The following is a 21,188-nucleotide window of genomic DNA, read 5'->3' as shown; positions in this document are numbered from 1 at the left end:
TTTCCTTTTCTTCTATATATCATTGTCATGTTGTAATTATATTTTTGTAAAACTCCTGTAAACTCTCTCTCTCTCTCTTCTTTGTATTCAGCAGACCACCAGTCTTTTTCTCTCTCTGTAGCTTCAGTTTTTTCTCTGTCTCTATATAGCTTTCTATATCTTTCCTTCTGCAGCTTCTTTCTTTTTTCTTGCTCAAAAGAGTTAATTTTCCCAAAATATTTATAGGCTTTACAATTAACCCCTTTTAGAATATTTTTAGTCTTTTTGAGCTCAGTAAAAAAAAGTGAAAGCAATTTTAATCAAGATTCAAATTCTGAACTTGCTAGTCACTTTCACAGGTAAAGTTACTCAACCCCTTTTCATTTTTCTTCTTCTTTTTTAACTTAAAAGGTATAAACTTTCTTCATTTCACCTCTTTTCTTTACATTTTTGCATACCCCATTTTTCTTACATTAATTTGTTTACATGTACTTATGTATGGTTTTTTTTTTTTTTTTTTTGGAACTGTTGCAAAGTAGTTTAAGGTTTGGTAACTAGGAATTAGTTTTGGTTAAGTTTGACTCTGTTTCAACACTTCATTGTTCAAAGTTGTTGATTCCCATTTGAAGATACCAAAGTTGTTTTATTTTTATTTTTGGAGCTTAATAAAAAAGTGAAATTTTTAACCCCTTTTTATTTTCTCATCAAGATTCATATTCTCTGCTTGCTTGTCACTTTCATTGGTAAAGTTACTCAACCCCTTTTAACTTTTTTGTTGTTGTTGTTTTTTTTTTTTTTTTTTTTTTAACTTAAAAGGTATAAGCTTTCTTCATTTCACTATTTTCTTGACATTTTTAGCATATACATTTTTGTTTATTAATTTGTGTACATGTTGCAAAGTTGTTTAGGGTTGGAAGCTGGTGATTAGTTTAAACACTTTAATGTTCAAAGTTGTTGAATCCCATTTTGAAGATACCAACTTTTTGGTTTTAATTTTCATGAAAGATTTGATTTTCATTTTTGTTTAATTATGTGTTTGTGGGCCTTGCCTAGTTGTTTGGCTAGTAAAACTTTGCAGTACTAAGTAGGCGTTTGGCCACAGAAATCAAAAACTTTTTCACTTTTTTTTTTTGGAATTTTGGAGTTGGAGTTGTGTTTGGCCATAGTTTTTGAAATTGTATTTATTTGTTGAAATGTACTTGTTTTGATTGTGAAAAAAGTGAAAAACTTGAAAAACAAGTTTTTCTTGTTTTTCAAATTCCAAATACAAGTTGTATTTGGAATTTTCATGGCCAAACACTAATTTTTGAAAAAAGTGAAAAAAATTTCCGGAAAAAAATGAATAATTCTTATGGCCAAACGAGTCCTAATTTTCAGTCTTTTGGAGCTTAATAAAAAAGTGAAAGCAATTTTTGTCCCCTTTTTATTTTCTCATCAAGATTCATATTCTGAACTTGCTAGTCACTTTCACAGGTAAAGTTAATCAACCCCTTTTCATTTTTCTTCTTTTTTTTTTTAACTAAAATGTAAAAACTTTCTTCATTTTACACTTTTTTTGACATTTTTTGCATACCCCATTTTTGTTTATTAATTTGTGTACATGTTGCAAATAAGTTTAGGGTTGGAAGGTGGTGATTAGCTTTGGTTAAGTTTGATTATGAAACTTTAGATTTTTTCAGTCTTTTTAAGCTTAAAAACAAGTGACAGCAATTTTCAAGATTCATATTCTGAGCTTGCTAGTCACTTTCACAAGTAAAGTTAATCAACCCCTTTTCATTTTTCAACTTAAAGGTATAAACTTTCTTCATTTTACACTTTTTTTGACATTTTTGCATACCCCATGTTCTTAATATTAATTTATGTACATGTATTTCTGTATGCTTGAGCCGAAACTGTTGCAAAGTAGTTTAGGGTTGGAACTGAGGAATTAGCTTTAGTTAAATTTTACACTTCAATGTTCAAAGTTGTTGAATCCCATTTGAAGTTACCAACTTTGGTTTTAATTTTCATGGAAAGATTTGATTTTTATTTTTGTTGAAGTAAGTTTATGTGGGCCTTGTCTGGTTGTTTGGCTAGTAAAACTATGTGCTTGGATTGTTGAATTGTAAGATTTCAAAGTCATTAACTTTTGATCAATTGGTGTGATTGAACTTACCAAATTGAAGGTGTTTGTGGGGGAGTGTGCCTATGTGAAAAGTTGGTTTTAAACTCTGTTTTTATTGATTTAACTCATTGGAGAGTAATTGTGACATTGTTATATTGTTGTGTTTGACTTAGATGATTTTGTTTACTAGATGATGGTGGAATCGGCGGCATTAAGAAGTGATAGATGTGTGAGAAATTGAGGCTGCAATTGAGAACAAAGCAGTAAAAAGATTGGACTCTGATTTTTATGTTTTAATAGAAGATGGAAAAGAATGGTGTAGAGAATTGGAGGGAGATGGTGAGGAGGATGCTTCCTCCCGGAGTTCCGCTCCCTGAGGAGAATGCCATGGATTACTCAATAGCGTCAGAGTATACTGGTCCTCCAATGTCGTATGAGGTTCCTAGAGTTGAACCCATTGATGTGAATTCTGGTGCAATTCCCGAAGCATCTATCGCAGTACCTCTTTCAGAATCAAGAAGATCCGTAGGCCGGGACGTTACGCCAAGTCAAAGTCCAAGGATTTCAGGTAGTTCAGAATCCCAGGTGTCTGTACTGCAGAGCCCTGATTCTTCTTCAGGTTCCCCCTCAGCATCCCCCGGGTCCGAGCATAATCCCTCTGAGAATGCTGCAATGCACAATGAAGGGAGAAGAGCTCATATGGTTACTTTCAATACTATTAATAGATCCGAAAGAAAAGTGGTAGACATTGAGAATCAAGTCTTTCCGGAATACGTTGGAGTTTCCAAGGAAAGGAAGAAGAAAAAGAAATCAAGATTCTGTTATAGGTGTGAGAAAGGGAAGTGGGAAAATAAAGAGGCGTGTTTGGTTTGTGATGCAAAGTATTGCATCAATTGTGTGCTCAGAGCAATGGGTTCAATGCCCGAGGGGCGCAAATGTGTAAGTTGCATTGGCGAGCCAATTGATGAGTCGAAGAGGTTCAAACTTGGCAAACATTCAAGAGTGTTAATCCGTTTGCTTAGTCCCCTGGAAGTCAAGCAAATAATGAAAGCAGAAAAAGAATGTGCGGCTAATCAGCTCCGACCGGAGCAGTTGATTGTTAATGGATTTCCTTTGAAGCCTGATGAGATGGCAGAACTCTTCGGGTGCCCTTTACCGCCTCAGAAGTTGAAGCCTGGAAGTTATTGGTATGACAAGGAATCTGGACTTTGGGGAAAGGTAATTTTATCTTTTGAAATTTAACCAATCATTCATGATACTCCCTCCAGTCCAAAATAATTGATGCTTTAGCCTTTAAAGGTTGGTCCAAAATAATTGATGTTTCACAAAACTAAGAAGGTATGTAATTCGTTTTTCAAATTTTCCCATGACACTTTCCTAATCCCCATCATAATTATGTTAATTTAAAAAGAAATGAGTAATTGAATTCCTTAATCCATATGACCAAGTTAATTATTATGGACTGGAGGGAGTAATTCCTATCGGGAAGTAAGACAGTTAATACAGCTTTTGGCTTCTTAATTTAACAGGAAGGAGAAAAACCTGACAGAATTGTGAGCTCAAACCTGAATTTTACTGGGAAACTTAATCCGCATGCAAGCAATGGAACCACACAGGTCTATATTAATGGCCGAGAGATAACTAAACTGGAACTCAAAGTGCTAAAGGTATGTCGTTTGTACTAAACTAAGTTTCCGTTCATTTTGGGGCAATACCTTGTCGTAGAACAATTACTGCACGCTATTTATATGCCAAACTAATGGTTACCCTCTATTTACTAGCCACAGTTTATGTCTTTTCACTTAAAAGATATCTCCTCTTTTTTGGTCAATTTTGTCGCTTATTGTCATGCTGTTTCTTTTAGTCAAATGTTGACTGCACCAATGATTTTTTCTGACCCTATTACCGCTGCAATAATTTGTTTATGGTTTGTCCTTAAAAAATGTTGGGTAGCTTTACTGATATACTATGAAGTTAATAAAATCTACATCCAAGTAAACATTTATAGCTCTGAGATTACTGTTGAATTGTCATCTTCTTAAACTGTTGAACTATAAAGTGGTTTCCCAATCGTAATTTATTGTGATTGATCAGGAATCCGATACTTGTTTAAGTAGGCTGCAGTTATTCCTTTCATAAATAGTAGATTGCATTAATTGACGAGGAAATCTCTTATTACCTTGAAATTTTCGAATGATGTTTGAGATTTGACCTAATTTAGCTGAAAACAAAAGCTCAATAGGGAAATAAACTATAAAGAATGAACTGCATACTTGGAATAGCAGACTCCAATTATGCTGATATGCGATTTTTATTTGACAAACTGTGCACGTGTCTATGTCACGTTCAGCTACTCCCTCCATTTCAATTTGTTTGTCTTACTTTCCTTTTACGGAATAGTTTGTTTAAAAAAATGCCTCTTTCCTAATTTGGTAACTCTTTAATTCCAACATCCCACATGGCATGTTGAAGACCAAAAGATTAGATGACATTTTGGTACATTAAACATATCTTTAGTTTAAGACCGCAAGATTCAAAAGTCTTCAATACTTTCTTAAATTCCGTACCCTGTCAAACTAAGACTCATAAATTGAAGCGGAGGTAGTATTAAAAATGGGACTTGCTTACATGTCTTCAATAGCTTCTCTGCAGTGAATCATTTTTATCTTTAATTTTCAGCTTGCAAATGTGCAATGTCCTCGTGACACTCACTTTTGGGTATATGACGATGGTCGCTATGAGGAAGAAGGACAAAACAATATTCGGGGTAACATATGGGAAAAGGTAGCAAAAAGAAGTTGATTACGATGCACTTTTGACTCTATTTGTAGGGCTAGTCGGTTATTAAATATATCATCTTTGTTTGTTATACAGGCATTAACGCGGTTTATCTGCTCCCTGTTGTCGCTGCCAGTACCTACTGGTCAGCCCCATGGACAGAGGGATGAACCTAGCAATTATACTACTGTTACAAATTATATAGAGCAAAAAAGGGTTCAGAAGCTACTTTTACTTGGACTTGAAAGTTCTGGAACAAGCACTATTTTCAAACAGGTAGCCATATTGGATCTGTCTAAGCTATTTATTGCATACCGCTTGTTAGAGGAAATGCTTTTTCTTTATTAACTTTTTTTTTTATCTGAAGTCTGACGTGTCTCTACATATATAAAAACTTTCTAAAATGTTTGTTCTTTTTTCATTTGTGTAACGGAATAGAGACAACTATGATCGACACATTTCATTTGCTGCAAATAATTTTTTTTTGGCATCATATTGAAGATGGGTTTTTTTTTCTGCTAGGAATGTTTTTTCTTACAAAAAACATATGACAAAGTGTAAGAATAGAAAATTTTATCCAATTTATGCGGGTGAAATGAAATGCATGGATTAGTATTGACTTTCCTTAAGTGGAGAAGGGTAGAGGGGCAAATCCATTATTCACTAAGTTTCGAACCGTGCGCCACTTGCCTTAGTGATTGATTGTACTTACTTTCTTTCTTATTATTAATATACTCATTTTCCACAACCTTCTGAGCAGGCGAAATTTTTGTATGGGAACAAGTTCACTGCTGAAGAAGTTCAAGATATCAAGCTGATGATTCAAAGCAATATGTACAAGTATCTGAGCATTATTCTTGACGGCAGGGAGCGCTTTGAAGAGGAGGCTTTGTCAAGAATAGAGGCTGAAGGTTCTGTCAAATATATCTCTAAAATTTGTGATAAAGACTGCTCTGTTAATTACAAAGTACTTACCCCGCTAGTGATAGTTTGTGTCCATAGTGGAATGCCTTCCTACTTAACAAATTTTGGAGGAAGAAGAAACAAAAGAACTGCCAGAAATATTTTACTTCTCTAAAGTTTCACCCATAAACAAATAGTCGAAGTCTCTAAACAAATCTATTGGATTTTTATTTTTATGATAAGGTAAACAAATCTATTGGATTTTTCTTCAATTAGATTTGCGAGAAACACAATTCATTGAAATAATAGATTCATCTCAGATGGCAAATCATTTCGAAAACAAGAATTTTTTAGTCCAATATTTGTTGGAATTGATACTTTAGATCCAGATAGATCGTATCTTGTAAGTTTGAAATTCTTTCTTTTGTATTCTTTAATGACCAACAATCATTCCTAATTAAATAACGAGAATTAGTCAATTTATCTTTTGCCAGTCATTTTTTTCTATCACCGTAATATCTTTCCCTCAATTATTCTATTCCTGACTATGGGTAATCTGTGATTTTGTTTTCAAAATATTGGATATTTTGATAGCAAAGGTATTTTCATGTTGTCAAAGATTTGACCAATGAAAATAGATGGTGAATGCCTGCTCAAATTGATCAGGTGATGTAGGAACAAGGTTCAAGTCGTGAAATTGAGTTACATTGATGTGTGTGTTGTACATGTTAGGATTTCTAAGATTCAGAGTATGGTCATTTAGGTTCAAATTTTTGTGGTAATATAAAGTCTTAGAGAGGAATCTTTGAGGGAGTTATTTAATTATTAATTTTCGGTTATTTTACTTGTTACCTTTGACCAATTTCAAAGACGTGAAGTCTCCTACAGTCTTATTATATGGAGTTTAAATGCTACATGCCACTTACTAAAAACATACTGCAGTTTAACTAAGGTCAAAGATATCTTTGTTGGTACATTGATTAGAACCTTCATTATTTGGAATTGTATTATAGTTTCCATTTCCATTGATGATCCACAATGTCGCGGTCAAAGGAATTAATGGCTGCAATTTATAGGTGGTGACGTGGAATCTGCTGAAAGTAACCAATGCATCTATTCCTTGAACCCAAGGTTGAAGCATTTCTCTGATTGGCTACTGGACATCATTGCCACCGGAGATTTAGATGCATTTTTCCCTGCAGCAACACGTGAATATGCTCCTCTGGTTGAAGAGGTGTGGAAGGATCCTGCTATACAGGAAACATACAAGAGAAGAAATGAGCTTCATTTCCTTCCAGATGTGGCAGATTACTTCTTGAGCAAGGTACTTTTTGGGGCATTCAAGTAGTCTTATTGAATCAAATTGTCAAAAGTCTCTCGAGCAATGTAGCTACATAACTCATTTTTGCACTTTCTTAGATGCATATGGGTATTGAGTTGATTTGGTTATCTAGTTGATTTGAGTTGTTGACTGTATGTTGTCAATATGCATTTGGTTCTCCTCTCCTGGTAACATATCTCTTGAAAAATCTATAGTGTTCTCATGGTTCATCTATATACTGTTACAAGGATCGAGATTGACTGCTATAAAGTTTTCTACTTATTCACTTGGGGGCCGTTTAGTTACTGGTTAGGGACTGAATTATTCATGTATTAAAACCAACATGCACCATGTTTGGTAGCATTTTAGTTGCTATGTATAAAATTCAGCACACCAAGTACGGTGTTCAGTTACCAGCTTACAATCCCGTGTAACTAATACATGTATAAGCTATGAGGGAGTCGAGTACTATTTATGCATGATAGAAAATGGAATAACAACAACAACATACCCAGTGTAATCCCACAAGCGGGTTCTGGGGAGGGTAGGATGTACGCAGACCTTACCTCCATCTTTGCGGGGTAGAGAGTCTGTTTCGGGTAGATCCTCAGCTCAAAAGAAATGTAACCAGTGCAGGAAAGTAGGAAAGGAAAAGAGACAGCACAATAGCAAATACGACAACACTCTGCTACCTACTAACCTTCTACCCCAATCACTGACCTTCAGGTCATGTCGTCAGCCAACTGGTGTTGTGCCATAACCTATCTAATCACCTCCCCCAGTTCTTCTTTGGCCTAGCTCTACCTCTTCTAACAGAAAATGGAATAACTAATACATGAATAACTGCATAACTGAACCCATAACTAATTCTTGCATAACTAATCCCTGCATTATTAATACATGCATAACTCTAATCAACAACCAAACGACCCCTTATTTCCTTGTAAGTATGCTATGTCAAGAACATATTTGACTTTGTCCTGTTACTATCATAGGCAACTGCTGCCCGAGGGTTATCTCTAATAGTGATTAATATAGAATCTATATCCTTTCTTGAGACAAGTTATTACAACTGAATGTAAGACCTATTTACTTGTTTTCTTGAGTACACTTGCTAATGAACCGATTTTTAATTTGATCAACGGTAACCACCACAGAAGATAGACAACGGATACTAAATTGTTTTTTTTGGGGGCTTGTAGGCTGTTGAGCTGTCGAGCAATGAGTATGAACCTTCAGAGCGAGATATACTGTATGCTGAAGGAGTTACACAAGGTAATGGTTTGGCTTTTATGGAGTTCTCCTTGGATGATCGTAGCCCAATGTCTGAAATCTATGGAGACAACCTGGAATCTTCTGCACCACCTCTGACTAGGTAACCATTCTCCTCCTACTAGGACAATTACATTTCGTGGTGTTAACTGATAATTTTTGTTTTAGTTTTAGATGTCGAGAATTCTCTGGATGTACTCTAGGTTGACACATATTTCTGACGGGCAATGTAAATTTTTTATTATGCATGCATGACACCTCATGACGATAAAAATGCATCTGAAAAAGGCTTTTTGGTGTAAACTGAAAGATGTTAACGAAGCTATTGCTGTGATAGGTTTTATCTTCAGGCTTCAGGAGTAGCCTGCGTTGTACATAGTTTTTGCACTCACCAGCAATCTTGGTGAACAGTTGGAAACTAGACTAGACTTCAAGGGCTACAATTTGCATTGCAAATTCTTTATACACAGGAAGTAGGGATCGTTTAAAGTTAAGACCGTGTGTGACTCTGAGAAACTTTTTCCATGTTTTATTACAGTTAACCTTTCTACCACTCCAAGCCCCTTCCCACACACCACTATTGTTCACATATTTCAAGGACACTACTACCCTCGTGTGGGTGTCGCATACCTTGCGGCTACCTAAAGCACTTCTTTAAAGTTTTTAATTGGCCCGAATAAACATCCAAAACGTATGGGGCTCTAAAAGAATGATAGCAGATGAAAAAGTTTCTGGAGTTACGCTTTTATAATATATAAGGGAGAAAAGTTACTTGAATGATTCCTGTATTCCTAGACCTTTAGTTTCCTGACATTCTGGTGTCTCATCGATATGAGCAATTTTGTGGATTGTTCAAACATGCTGAGAACTTGCTAAACATGAACATACGTGCTCATCCAAATAATCTACTTGATTCTAGCCTAGGTGACAGACTAATTTCATTTCCTGACAGGTACCAGCTAATCAGAGTAAATGCCAACGGAATGAATGAAGGATGCAAGTGGGTGGAGATGTTCGAAGATGTTCGTGTTGTAGTATTTTGTGTGGCCCTGAGTGACTATGATCAGATTTGGCTTGCTCCTGAGGACTGCGGTAGTGGCACACTACTTCAGAATAAGATGGTGCATATCAAAGAACTCTTTGAAACAATGGTCAGACATCCCTGTTTCAAAGAAACCCCATTCGTTTTAATCTTGAATAAGTATGATCTATTCGAGGAGAAGATTGCTCGGGTACCATTGGACTCTTGCGAGTGGTTCAGTGATTTCTGTCCAGTGCGAACTCACCATAGTAACCAGTCACTAGCAAACCAAGCTTATTATTATGTCGCGATGAAGTTTAAAGACCTCTATGCTTCTCTCACGGGTAGAAAGCTATTTGTGTGGCAAGCTCGTGCAAGAGACCGAGTGACAGTTGATGAGGCATTCAAGTATATAAGGGAGGTCGTGAAGTGGGACGAGGAAAAGGAAGAGACCTACTATGGTGGAGTGGAGGACTCATTTTACAGTACAACTGATGTTAGCTCTTCTCCGTTTGTCCGACAAGAGTAAAACAGTGTAGACATATCTGGATATTTGTAGATAGAGAAAAGAAAAAGGGAGATGACATCAAAGAAGTTTAATCAACTTTTTTCACCATTTCCTTGTCATGGTCTTTCTTGATGATGGTGTTTCAAGTTATCTAGAGTCTATAAGCTGTGCTTCTGCAACAATGAGAATTAGAAAGACCTAAAGCATAAAGCAAGCAACAATGACTTCAAATCTTTGTCCAGCAACTTAATTAAGAAGGAACTTGTTTCATGTATTCCATATCACTATGAGACATGATACGATTATAAGGAATTATTACAACACAAAACCCCATAGAAATGTTAGGCTGACAAACAAACAAAAGCATTACTTCTGACAAAATTTTATTTTAATGAAGCTCCACTAAACTTCTTTTGAGTGTTTTTTTCTTCATAAGATAGCTTTTATTTAAACACATTCCTAATTTTGACAAACAAAATTCAATTTTTTTAAGCAATGGCTACTTAATTATAGTTAATGACTACGGATGTCAAAAGAGGTAGAGGTTAGCAAAAAATTGCAGAAATATGACACTTTTTGGGGTGGTTATTAACTTTTGACCCTTGCTTGTCCTATTCGCAGGGTTTCAAGGTCAAAAGCTAAAAGTGCTACCCATGGGCTAAGGGAAGAGCAACACTTGTTAAATTCATTTTTTTTTGCGCGAATTGCCCTTCTTTTGGGGTGGTCTTTAAATTTTGCCCCTCATATTTGTGGTCTTTAAATTATACCCCTCATATTGTTGGTCTTTAATTTTTGCCTTTCGCGTTGCAACCTTGAGTGTTCACGCAGAAATCATGAGGTTCTGGGTTCGAAGTCCCGCTCAAGCATAAATTAAAAGAAAAATTACAAGGCAAGGTTTGGGTCGCGTGTATGCCGGACCCGACATACACTTGTTAAGGAATTACCAAAGTTATGCCGGACCCAGCATACTCATGCCTTATGGGCAGACTTGGCATAAGTATGCCGGGTCCGACATAACTTTGGTAATTCCTTAACAAGTTAATGCCGGGTCCGGCATACTTATGACAAACTTTTAATGGACAAACTTTTAGTTAAGCCTTAACTAAAAGTCTTTTCCTAGTTATGCCTTATGGGGCAGACTTTTAGTTAAGGCACAACTAAAAGTATGTTCCATAAGACATAACTAAAAAGTATGCCCCATAAGGCGGAACTTTTCCTTAAGGCATAACTAAAAATTTGCCTTATAAGACAAAGTCTATTTCTTAAGGAAAAGTTATGTCTTATGGGGCATACTTTTGGTTATGCTTTAACTAAAGTCTGCCTCATAAGGCATAACTAGGAAAAGACTTTTAGTTAATGCTTAACTAAAAGTTTGTCCATAAGTATGCTGGATCCGGCATAAACTTGTGAAGGAATTACCAAAGTTATGCGGGACTCGGCATATTTATGCCAAGTTTGCCCATAAGACATAAGTATGCCGGGTCCGGCATAACTTTGGTAATTCCTAACAAGTGTATGTCGGTGGAGGCATAGCGAAATTTAAACTCTGCCTTGCGATTTTTTTTTTAAATTTTTGACAGAGTGAGGGTTCGAACCCGGAACCCATGAGTTTTAGCCGAAGGATAAAATTTAAAAATTTTAAATATGAGGGTCAAAATTTAAAGACCACCCCAAAAGGAGATTGCCCTCTTAAATTTGAAGTTTAGCGGCGACAAAAATTCAAGACCACCACTTTGAGGGCTACTTGTATCCTTCACCTGAGGATTAGACTTAAGTTTAGGCCTCAAATCGGATTGGGTTATAAGCAGAATGAAATTATGTCTGCTGTCCCTCTAAAGGGTGGTCTTGAACTTTGACCCCGATAGGCGATAAACAAGATTTTTAAAAAGTGATCTCAACTTAAGAAAATTTGTTGGCAAAAATTTTTGTTGCCCATCTAGCATAAGTTCTACTTATAATGTGCGCATTAGTTAATTTTGCATACGGGGTAGGAGTTCGAACATTTCAATAAGTTACGGAGGTTGAAGATAGTGCAATGTGTTGCCTATTGGGCATGATTTTTCAATTGTATTGATTGACTTCTTTTTTTCAAAAAAGTAATTATGATCAAGTTTAGTTGTACTTTCCAACAATAATATAACAACAAATATTTTCAGTTAAAGTGGAGGAAAAAGTTGTGAACAATTAAACAATACACACAACTTGTGAATAATTGAGCAACACATGCAATTTTTGCTTATGCGGCAAAACTTGTGGCGAATTAAGCATGCTCACTTATTAAAATTCATAGGCAAAACTATTTTATGTCCATCTAGTCAAGGTCTTCTAAAAAATTTATTTAACAACATACCCAGTGTAATTTTGTAAGTTACGCCCGAGGAGAGCAGTGTGTAGCAGCCTTACCCTACCTTGTGAAAGTAGAAAAAGACTGTTTTCGATAGATCCTCGACTCAAGTAAAGCATATCAAAATCAATAAAGAGGAATTACAGTACTAAAAAAAAAAAATTTAACAGGGCCAAAAATTCAACGTGTCCTATTTTGTACATCACCCTCAAATTTTTACCATTTTTTGGCCATTCTAAGAAGCTGGTCTAACCAGCTTATAAGCACTTCTCGATTTATCTCTGTGTTTGGTAAAAAATAAATAGTCAAGTGCTTATAAGCTATAAAAAATATCCTAAAATGTAAAATATTTACCCACCCATGCCTTCTCCTAAACGAATTCCACTTCTTACTCAACCGACCAAATATATTTATCCAAGTACTATCTCGCTCAAAACCCTTCCTTCATAATACCATCGCAGTATGTTTACATATCACGATGGTATCATGAAGGACTAAGAGAAGAGAAAGTCTCGATAATATCGTCTCAGTATATTTATGTATCATTATGATATCATAGAGTATTGAGGAGTGTCTCGTTGAAGGATCGAAGCAATCTTCCATGGTATAATATATATATATATATATATAATGATGATATCATAAATATTTTTTTTAAAAAAATATTTCTTTTGAATAAATGAACAAGATATTATCTCACTAATAGGGTATGGGTTCCCAAAAATTTATTCTTGTATCCTTAATGTTATTTTGTAATCCCGAAACTTAAAAAACCCCGCTAACCCTCTCCCTGATTTCATTCTTTATACACTCCTCTGAAATCCATCAACTCTACGGCCATCATCAAGAAGCAACCAAATTCCCAAGTTTTTTTACGTCAAAAGCAGGTAAGAAAGCTTTCTAATTTCATCTTCTTTTATAAATCACTCTTCTTTTATCATATTTTTGTTCTGTTACACTGTTAGAAAGATCACCTTAGTGGGCGTTTGGACATAAGAATTGTGAAATTTGGAAAAAAGTAGTACCCCGTCCGTCCTAATTTATGTGACATAATTTGACTACGCACCAAGTTAAAAGAAAGAAGGGAAGACTTACATATTTGTGTGGCTATAAATAGAGAAAGGTGACATTCTTTTGGACAGACAAAAAAGAAAAGCGTGCCACATAAATTGGGGGACAGAGGGAGTATATGTTTTTCAAGTCGAAAATGGTATTTGAAAATTTGAGTTGTGTTTGGATTGGACCCCAATACAAATTGGAGTTGGCTTTGGATTTTTGTGAGTGATTTGGAGTGAAAATTGTGAAAACAGCTTTTTGGAGTTTCTTCAAGTTGAATTCCGGAAAATTGTAACAATTCTATGTCCAAATAGTTTTCCAGAATAATATTTCGGAAAATATTGAAAACTATCCATGGCCAAACGGGGGCTTAATGTTTGTTTTCTATTTATTTATAAGTATTTTAGCTTGGGGGTTTAGTTTATAAGGAGTTTGAGGCAACTTGAATGAATCTGAGATATTATGAGGAAATCACTAATCCTTTATGTTAATTAAGACATATGTACTACACAATACTATGTACATTTCAATTTGTTTGTCTTACTTTCCTTTTTTGATAACTCTTTAATTCCAACCTTATTCATGGCAATTGACATGTTTAAGACCACAAGAATAAAGGATATATTGGTACATTCTACATATTTTAGCTTAAGACCACAAGATTCGAAAGTCTTCTTTACTTTCTGAAACTCTGTGCCAAGTAAAACTAAGACAAACAAATTGAAACAGAGGTAGTATTCAACATCTCGTGTAGTTGGAGATCATTTTTTATATATTGGACTTCAATTTTCAAACGTGTTTCAGCTTTGGGATTTGGCTAAATCTTGTTCTTCTTGCATGGACTGAAGTTGTATAATGTGATAGTTTAAATTAATTTTTATGCTATCAATGTAATTCAACTTAGTTACTTATACCCTATCTTTTTTACATTACCAAATCACGTTTCATGTGTAAAGTTTTCATAATTTGATTGTTAATTCTAAAAAGCAATGAGAAACATGATTACTTGGTATCAAAATAGTTTAGCTTTTGGTTTAATAATTTATTTAAATGAAGTTAGATTAGCAAACTGCTCTTCTGGAATGATGTCGATTTAATATTGAAGTGTTCAGTTTTTCTAACAAAATTCAAGTACAGTACTTGATAATTCATGTAAAGAAAGAGCTTATAGAATATAAAGAATGTTACGTTTTTAACCTAAAACTTAAAAAGTAATTAAACAAAAAAGGAACTAGAAGATATTCTGTTGAACTTTGATTATTTTGATTTGTACTGTTGGAATAAATATCATTATATATGTATGTTTATAGCTAAATCAGACATTCTCTTTAGATTATTTGTATTCTATCATGTCGGAAAATACTTCTGGACGTAATGCTCTTCCATGACTAATTTTTTTATTTTTTGATCAGGACTGATTTCTCCTCAATTGGAAGTTGTACTCCATGGAAATACAGAGGAATATCATGGTGAAAGGAGATGGAGACCGACTCACTAATCTGCCGGAGCCGATTCTACTCCATATCCTCTCTATGTTGCCAGACGGAAAACAAGTTGTACAAACCAGCACATTATCTAAACAATGTAGATTTCTTTGGAAATCCGTTCCACTATCACTCGATTTCCCCTTCCCCAAGTATCCCTATGATAGTAACATAAACAGCAAGAAAATTCTTGCTTTCGTAGCTTCCACCAATAGAGAGCTTCACTATTGGAGGTCTTGTGAGAAAATCAAAGCATTTAGGGTTTTTCCCCATAAATACAGGGTGTATCTCGCTAAAGATGTGGATTTTTGGGTACATTTTGCCACTAAGATTGCTAATGTTGAAGAGTTTACACTTAAATTTTACTGGATGCGTTATCCGGATTATGCATATAAGTTTCCTCAGTTTGCATATAGGAATACGTCGTTGAGGAATTTGGTTCTAGGTAATTGCCAGTTAAACCCTACTGGTAGTGTTAATTGGAGTAGTCTCGTTAATCTTTCAATTGGTGACGTGGCATTGCCGGAGGGTGTTATGGAAAAAGTATTATCAGGTTGCCCTAACTTGGAGTGCTTGGAACTAGATAAAGTTGGTGGCATTCGTCGTTTGGAAATTAACTCTGTGAAGCTGAAAAAATTGATTATAACAAACTACCAAACAGAAGTTGCTGAAGAAGTTGTCTATTGTCTCGAAATATTTGCCCCGTATGTTCGACATTTGGAACTCTTGGGGTTGTGCTGCGATGAGATACGCTTTCAGCTGAGAAATATGGCTTCACTTGTTACTGCGGTCCTTTCTTTAAGTGTTGATTTTTATGAACTGGAAGGTGAAAAAGACAGATTGGAAAAGGAGTGTAGATATTTCCAGGAACTTCTTCACAGCGTTGCCCATGTCGAGAACCTTGAATTGGGTCCCTGGTGCATCGAGGTTGATTCATACTCTTGGCTATCCAAAATTTAGATTTTTTTTTTTTCATTTTGCGACTTATTATTTGTTATTGAATCCATCAGTTTAGTAACATTAACAATGCCACTACTACTTGGAATAATATGATAACTGTGTTTGTAAGTACTGAAGAATAACTTTCTCATGGCCAATTTGGTTGGACAGTGGCAGGTCATTGAAGCAAGGCCTACTGAACAAAATATTTTATGATGAAAATTGTGACATGTGGCAAAACACAGTCCTATAGTCGAAGTTGTTTTTACGAATTATTCAACAATTTTCATGTCATTTTTTAAGTATTTTCATTTCCTTGTTTTCTGACATATTCTGGTTTATCTATTTGGTTTATAAGTGCCTGTCCATACTGGAGTTGAAAGGGTGGCTGTTTCCAACATCAAGCTGCAAATTCTTAAAACTTAACGCAGCCTTAGAACAGTTGGACTACCCTGGAATTTGCAGTTTTCTACAGAGTTTATCAGATCTTGAAACATTGGTCTTTGACTGGAACAATCACAAACCAAGAGTAAGTTTTCTTTAAACCTTTATACTCAAATGTTGTCAATATCAAACAACTATTAGTGGTAGACGAATACGATACATATCAAAATATTTCTGATTGTAAGTACTTTGGGAAAATAAAATTATAAAACATCCTTTTCGTTTTTCTTATAAATTTAAACGACCTTAATGGTATATTTCATAGACAATATTAAAAGGTTACAAAGAGGGGACTTGACAACCTTACCTCTTCAAAAAAGGGGTAAGAATTGAACCGGTTTAATCCTCAAGTAGAGTTAAGGTTGAGAAGGTTCAATCTTTTGCAAAATTTTAGGAGATAAGGCTCTAATGTGTAAGCAAAAATAGTGTTCTAATGGGAGGAGGACTAGTCTGTGGCAAAATTAATCACCTTTTAATTTGTCGGCAATCAACTCCTAGGCTTTCTACCTGAAGGAGAATAGCTGGTTAATATATCGGATTCTTCCCGCAGGACCTGTTGTCAAGGTACCCAAACGAGGATGAACTGAGCAAGAGGTTCAGGACACATAATTTTAACTGCTCTTTGCTACATCTGAAGACCATCAAGATCATTAATTTTGATGGACCACCACTAAGTGGAAATAAATCTGTAGTGCCATTGGTAAAATTTTTGCTCAAGAATGCAACAGTGTTAGAAAAGTTCGTCATTGCTGTCAAGTTTGAAGGGAGTGATGTGTCTCAGGATCATGTTAAGATGGCCCAGGAGCTTCAAAGCTTTCCCAGATCCTCTCCGCACGCTTCAGTTGTCTTTCCTTATTGATAGTCTTTGACCTCTATCATTTGTGTTGATCGCGACATGCGTAATCACTGTTGCTTTATGTTTGAAACTGGTTGCAATTGATAGACATGGCTAGAATTGTAGTTTTCAGTAGTTCTTAATGTCTAAGTAACAATATTTTGCTTCTCTGATCATCATATAAGAAAGCTTGCTCTAAATGTTTTGTGATTTCTACTTCATATTTGCTGAATCTTTATCATGTTATTATACTTTTAAAATTTAAGGTTGAAAATCATTTTGCCAAGGTAGTACATCACAATTCATTACGACTTGTTTCTTTGGCCTATTTTACTTTTTATTGGTGAAAAAGGAACATCAAAATATTTGTCAGTATCGAAGGAGTTGTTAATACTTGTTCCTTTCGTGGCAATTAGAATAGTTGCTCTCTCCCACTTTATTTCCTTTCTAAATAAAGAATTGGAGGGCGATGGTATGGAGGTTGCTTCCTCCAGGAGTTATCCTCACTGAGGAAGGTGCTGACTTGGATTGCTCAATAGCATTACTGTACGAGCTTTGTAGAGTAGAACCCCCTTAATGTGAACTCTGGTACAATTCCCGCAGCACCTGTAGCATAACCTCTTTCTGAATCAAGATCTCTAGGCCAAGACGTCTTACCTGTTATAGAGTCAATCCTGTTGCACGTATCTCAGGTTGCTGCTGTGACCAGTCCGCCAAGTCAAAGTCCAAGAATTTCAGGTAGTTCAGAACCGCAGGTGTCTGTACCATGAAACCTTGCTTTTTCTTCAGGTTCCCGGGATCTGAGCCCAACCCCTCTGAGAATGCTGCCAAGCATTCTACCAATGAGGAAGAAGAGCCCCTATGGCCAATTTTCAATACTATTATAGATTTGAAAGAGAAGTGGTAAACATTAAGAACAACATTTTTCCAGAGTATTGCAGCGATTGTGTGCTCAGAGTAATGGGTTCAATGCCGGATGGGAAGCAAATGTGTAAGTTTCATAAGTGAGCCAATTGATGGGTCAAAGAGGCTCAAAATTGGCAGAAATTGCTTAGTCCCTTGGAAGTGAAGCAAATATGAAAGCAAAAAAAGGAAGTGATGCTAATCAGCTCCCGACCAAAGCAGCTGATTGTTAATGGATTTCCTTTGAAGCCTAGAAGTTATTGGTATGACAAGGAATTTGAACTTTGGGGAAAGGTAACTTCGTCTATTGAAGTTTAACTAATTATTCCTTGTAATCCCGATTGGGAGGTAACAATATAATGCAACATTGATTTCTTAATATAACACAACGGATGGAAACCTGACAAATTTTTTAGTTATAACCTGAAGTTTACCGGAAAGCTTAGTCCCCATGCAAGCAATGTGTTTTACACTGTAAGTTTTCTTGTCTGTAAGCTGTGAAACTTACTTCGTCTTTTTTGCTTAAATTTGTCGTTTATTGTCATTCTGTATCTTTTATGGATTTCTTCCACAAATGTTTGCTGCATCATTGATTTTTTCTTGACCCTCCTACAGCTGCAATGATTGTTTCTGGTTTGTCCAGAAATGTTGGGTAGTTTTACTCTAAGTTACTCGGACTCTTCGAAAGTGGTGTTGGATCCTCCAAAGGATACGACACGCACCCGATGACATTTTAGGAGAGTCCGAGTAACTTAGGTTTTACTGATATACTGAAGTTAATAAATATACATCCAAGAATCCATTTACTCACTCCGTCCCATAATAAGTGTCACCTTAGCCAAAAACACGCATATTGAGAAACCAATAATGCAATGTGAGGTTTATCAAATTACCCCTATATAATAAAAATAAGATACTTTTTCCTCTTGATTAGAGCATGTACAAGTAGTAAACCTTTTGACATTGGGAATCCAACAATACCAAGTTACTATGTGGCTTTTCTAATCATCATTTAGATGTTACTTTAACTTGTCATTTTTTGTATAAGGGTCAAATTGGAAGAAACTAGCCAATTTATCTCTTAGTTTCCTAAGGTGACACTTATTATGGGATGGAGGGAGTATATCTCTGAGATTATACTTCTAAGAGTGAGTTGGAAATGGAATGTGCCTTATGTTTTGTATCTGTTGTCATCTTCTAAAACTGTCCAACTATAAAGTGGTTCCCAACTCATAATTTATTGTGATTTGCTATCCTTACTTTGAGACCTCTGGCTGCCTATTGGTCAGGATTCTGGTACCAGTTTTAGTAGGTTGCAATTACTTTTTCGTAAATAGTAGATTGCGTTAATGGATGAGGAAAGTCTCTTATTACCTAAATCTTTGCTGTCTTGAAAATCTTTGAAGGATGTATAATGTTTTAGATTTTACCTAATTTAGGAGAAAACAGAAGTTCAATAAACATATGATGAAGTTTCTACTTATTCACTTATTTTCTTGTAAGTATGCTTTCTCCCAGTTACTGTCGTTAACTTCTACTTTTCCAGTATTTCACTGCTCTAGTTAGTCTAGTGACACAATTGCAGGCATATTTTCTCTAATAAGAGAACTAAGCACTGGAACCACATCCCATCATGTGTGCTCTGGGTGTTAACTGACACTGAACTACTGAGAACTGAAGGAAAGAAAACAAGAGGTGCGCTGAAGGACAAGCAGAAGCCACTCGTGACTGAAAACTGCTTTTTGGTGTAAATTAACAGGATGTTAATGCAGCTATTGCTGTGAGATGCTCAGCCTGTTAAGTTAATAAAATCTTTCTTTACTTATCGAAAAGAAGAAAACATTATGCTAGTAAGGTAATTACCAGGTCTAGAGAGGGGCCATTGGTCCGGCATTTGCCTGTTTTCCTAGATCCTTCAATTTGCCTTGACATGAGCGTTTTGTACTAAAGCTGCTCACTTTTGGCAAACTTAAAATACGAAAGCTGCTCATTTGATATTTAAGAGACTATTTTGAACATACTAACAAAGATAAGGGATCATTTTTATCATCCTCTCTGCATTTATGAGGTACCAGCTAATCAGAGCAAATGCCAACAGAATGAATGACGGATGCAAATGGGTAGAGATATTTGAAGATGTTCATGTTGTAGTATTTTGTGTTGTCGACTCGTGAGTGACTATGATCAGTTGTGGCTTGCTCTGGACGACAACAGTAGCGGTACACTACTTCAGAACAAGAGGATGCATATCAAAGAATTCTTTGAAACAATGGTCAGATGCCCCTTGTCCAAAGAAACACTATTTGTTTTAATCTTGAACAAGTATGATCTGTTCGAGGAGAATGTCAATCGTGTACCATTGGACACTTGCAAGTGATTCAGTGATTTTAGTCCAGTCCGCACTCACAATAGTACCAGTCACTCGTGGTTAAGTTTAAAGATCTTATGCTTCTCTCACAGGTAGAAAGCTATTTGTGTACATGATGCATTCACGTATAAAAGGTAGGCTGTGAAGTAGACATATTTTTTTCGCATTTCCTTATCATGGTCCTTTTTTATATGATTGTGTTTCAAGTGATCAGCTGGATCCTTCGGTATGTTTTGTCTGTTGTAAGTGGCTTTAGAAACACAATCAGTAACACGAGCAGGAGACTTTGTATGATCTTATTCCTTTGCCTGTAGGTTTCCTTTTTAAAGCTTCAGAAATGTAACAACAACAAATGACCAATAATTTTTATAACCTACAAAATTAGGATACTTATAAAGTGTACTGAAATTTACAGTAAATTGAAGAGTTTGTGATTATGCATGATTGTTGATGTACCTTGAATAACAAAAAGATTATTAGATAACTACACTATCGTGGAAACTGGAAAGAATACGATGAACTATGATAACACTAGCATCATATGATATATACTTGAAAATTCTCATACTCATACGATCTAGAAAAATTCGTAGGTCAGGAATTTTCTTCAAGAGCAATTAATGGCTGGGGGTAGCGGTGTCAAAATGGGGCAGGTTGCGCTGAAATTGGACAAGTCAAAATGGTCTTAGCCAATTAATGGGTTGGGCTAAGATTGCCTCAAAACTTATTTGGGCTGAAATGGGCTAAAAATGGGTTGGGTCATGACCCGCCCTATTTTCCACAAATATCAAACACACTCCAAACTTATGAGATATGTGATACAAGAAAAGTGAATACATAATAAAAAATAAAGTAAATCTCAAGCAATGAACTCAAATTAAAGTAAATTTTAAAAAATGAGCTAGAATTGGGCTAGTATTGGTATAAGT

General features: G+C 35.5%; 2 protein-coding genes across 8 annotated transcripts; both read left to right on the top strand.

Moving 5' to 3' along the window:
- The first annotated feature begins 65 nt into the window (after positions 1-65).
- LOC132609677 (extra-large guanine nucleotide-binding protein 3-like) lies at positions 66-10,018 on the top strand. 7 transcript variants are annotated; one of them, XM_060323770.1, is made up of 9 exons: positions 66-338; positions 2,274-3,301; positions 3,613-3,750; positions 4,763-4,867; positions 4,958-5,137; positions 5,622-5,772; positions 6,841-7,088; positions 8,288-8,460; positions 9,310-10,018. In XM_060323770.1, exons 2-9 carry the CDS (start codon positions 2,387-2,389, stop codon positions 9,905-9,907), a joined length of 2,508 nt encoding a protein of 835 aa, XP_060179753.1. In that variant the 5' UTR covers positions 66-338; positions 2,274-2,386; the 3' UTR covers positions 9,908-10,018. The 7 variants fall into 7 exon arrangements, with proteins under 7 accessions (XP_060179753.1, XP_060179755.1, XP_060179757.1 ...); XM_060323772.1 differs by having other exon boundaries at positions 2,257-3,301; XM_060323774.1 differs by lacking the exon at positions 66-338 and adding an exon at positions 462-722.
- A 2,912-nt stretch (positions 10,019-12,930) lies between these two features.
- LOC132609672 (F-box protein At5g03100-like) lies at positions 12,931-17,198 on the top strand. The gene is made up of 4 exons (XM_060323762.1): positions 12,931-13,117; positions 14,699-15,697; positions 16,068-16,238; positions 16,704-17,198. The coding sequence occupies exons 2-4, from the start codon at positions 14,732-14,734 to the stop codon at positions 17,010-17,012; spliced, it is 1,446 nt and encodes a 481-aa protein (XP_060179745.1). The 5' UTR covers positions 12,931-13,117; positions 14,699-14,731; the 3' UTR covers positions 17,013-17,198.
- The last annotated feature ends 3,990 nt before the right edge of the window (positions 17,199-21,188 follow it).

The sequence above is a fragment of the Lycium barbarum genome, chromosome 9 (genome assembly GCF_019175385.1).
Source record: "Lycium barbarum isolate Lr01 chromosome 9, ASM1917538v2, whole genome shotgun sequence".
In the NCBI taxonomy this organism is placed as follows: Eukaryota; Viridiplantae; Streptophyta; class Magnoliopsida; order Solanales; family Solanaceae; genus Lycium; species Lycium barbarum.
Note: the sequence above shows the minus strand (reverse complement) of the source record. Positions and strands in the feature narration are given on the sequence as shown.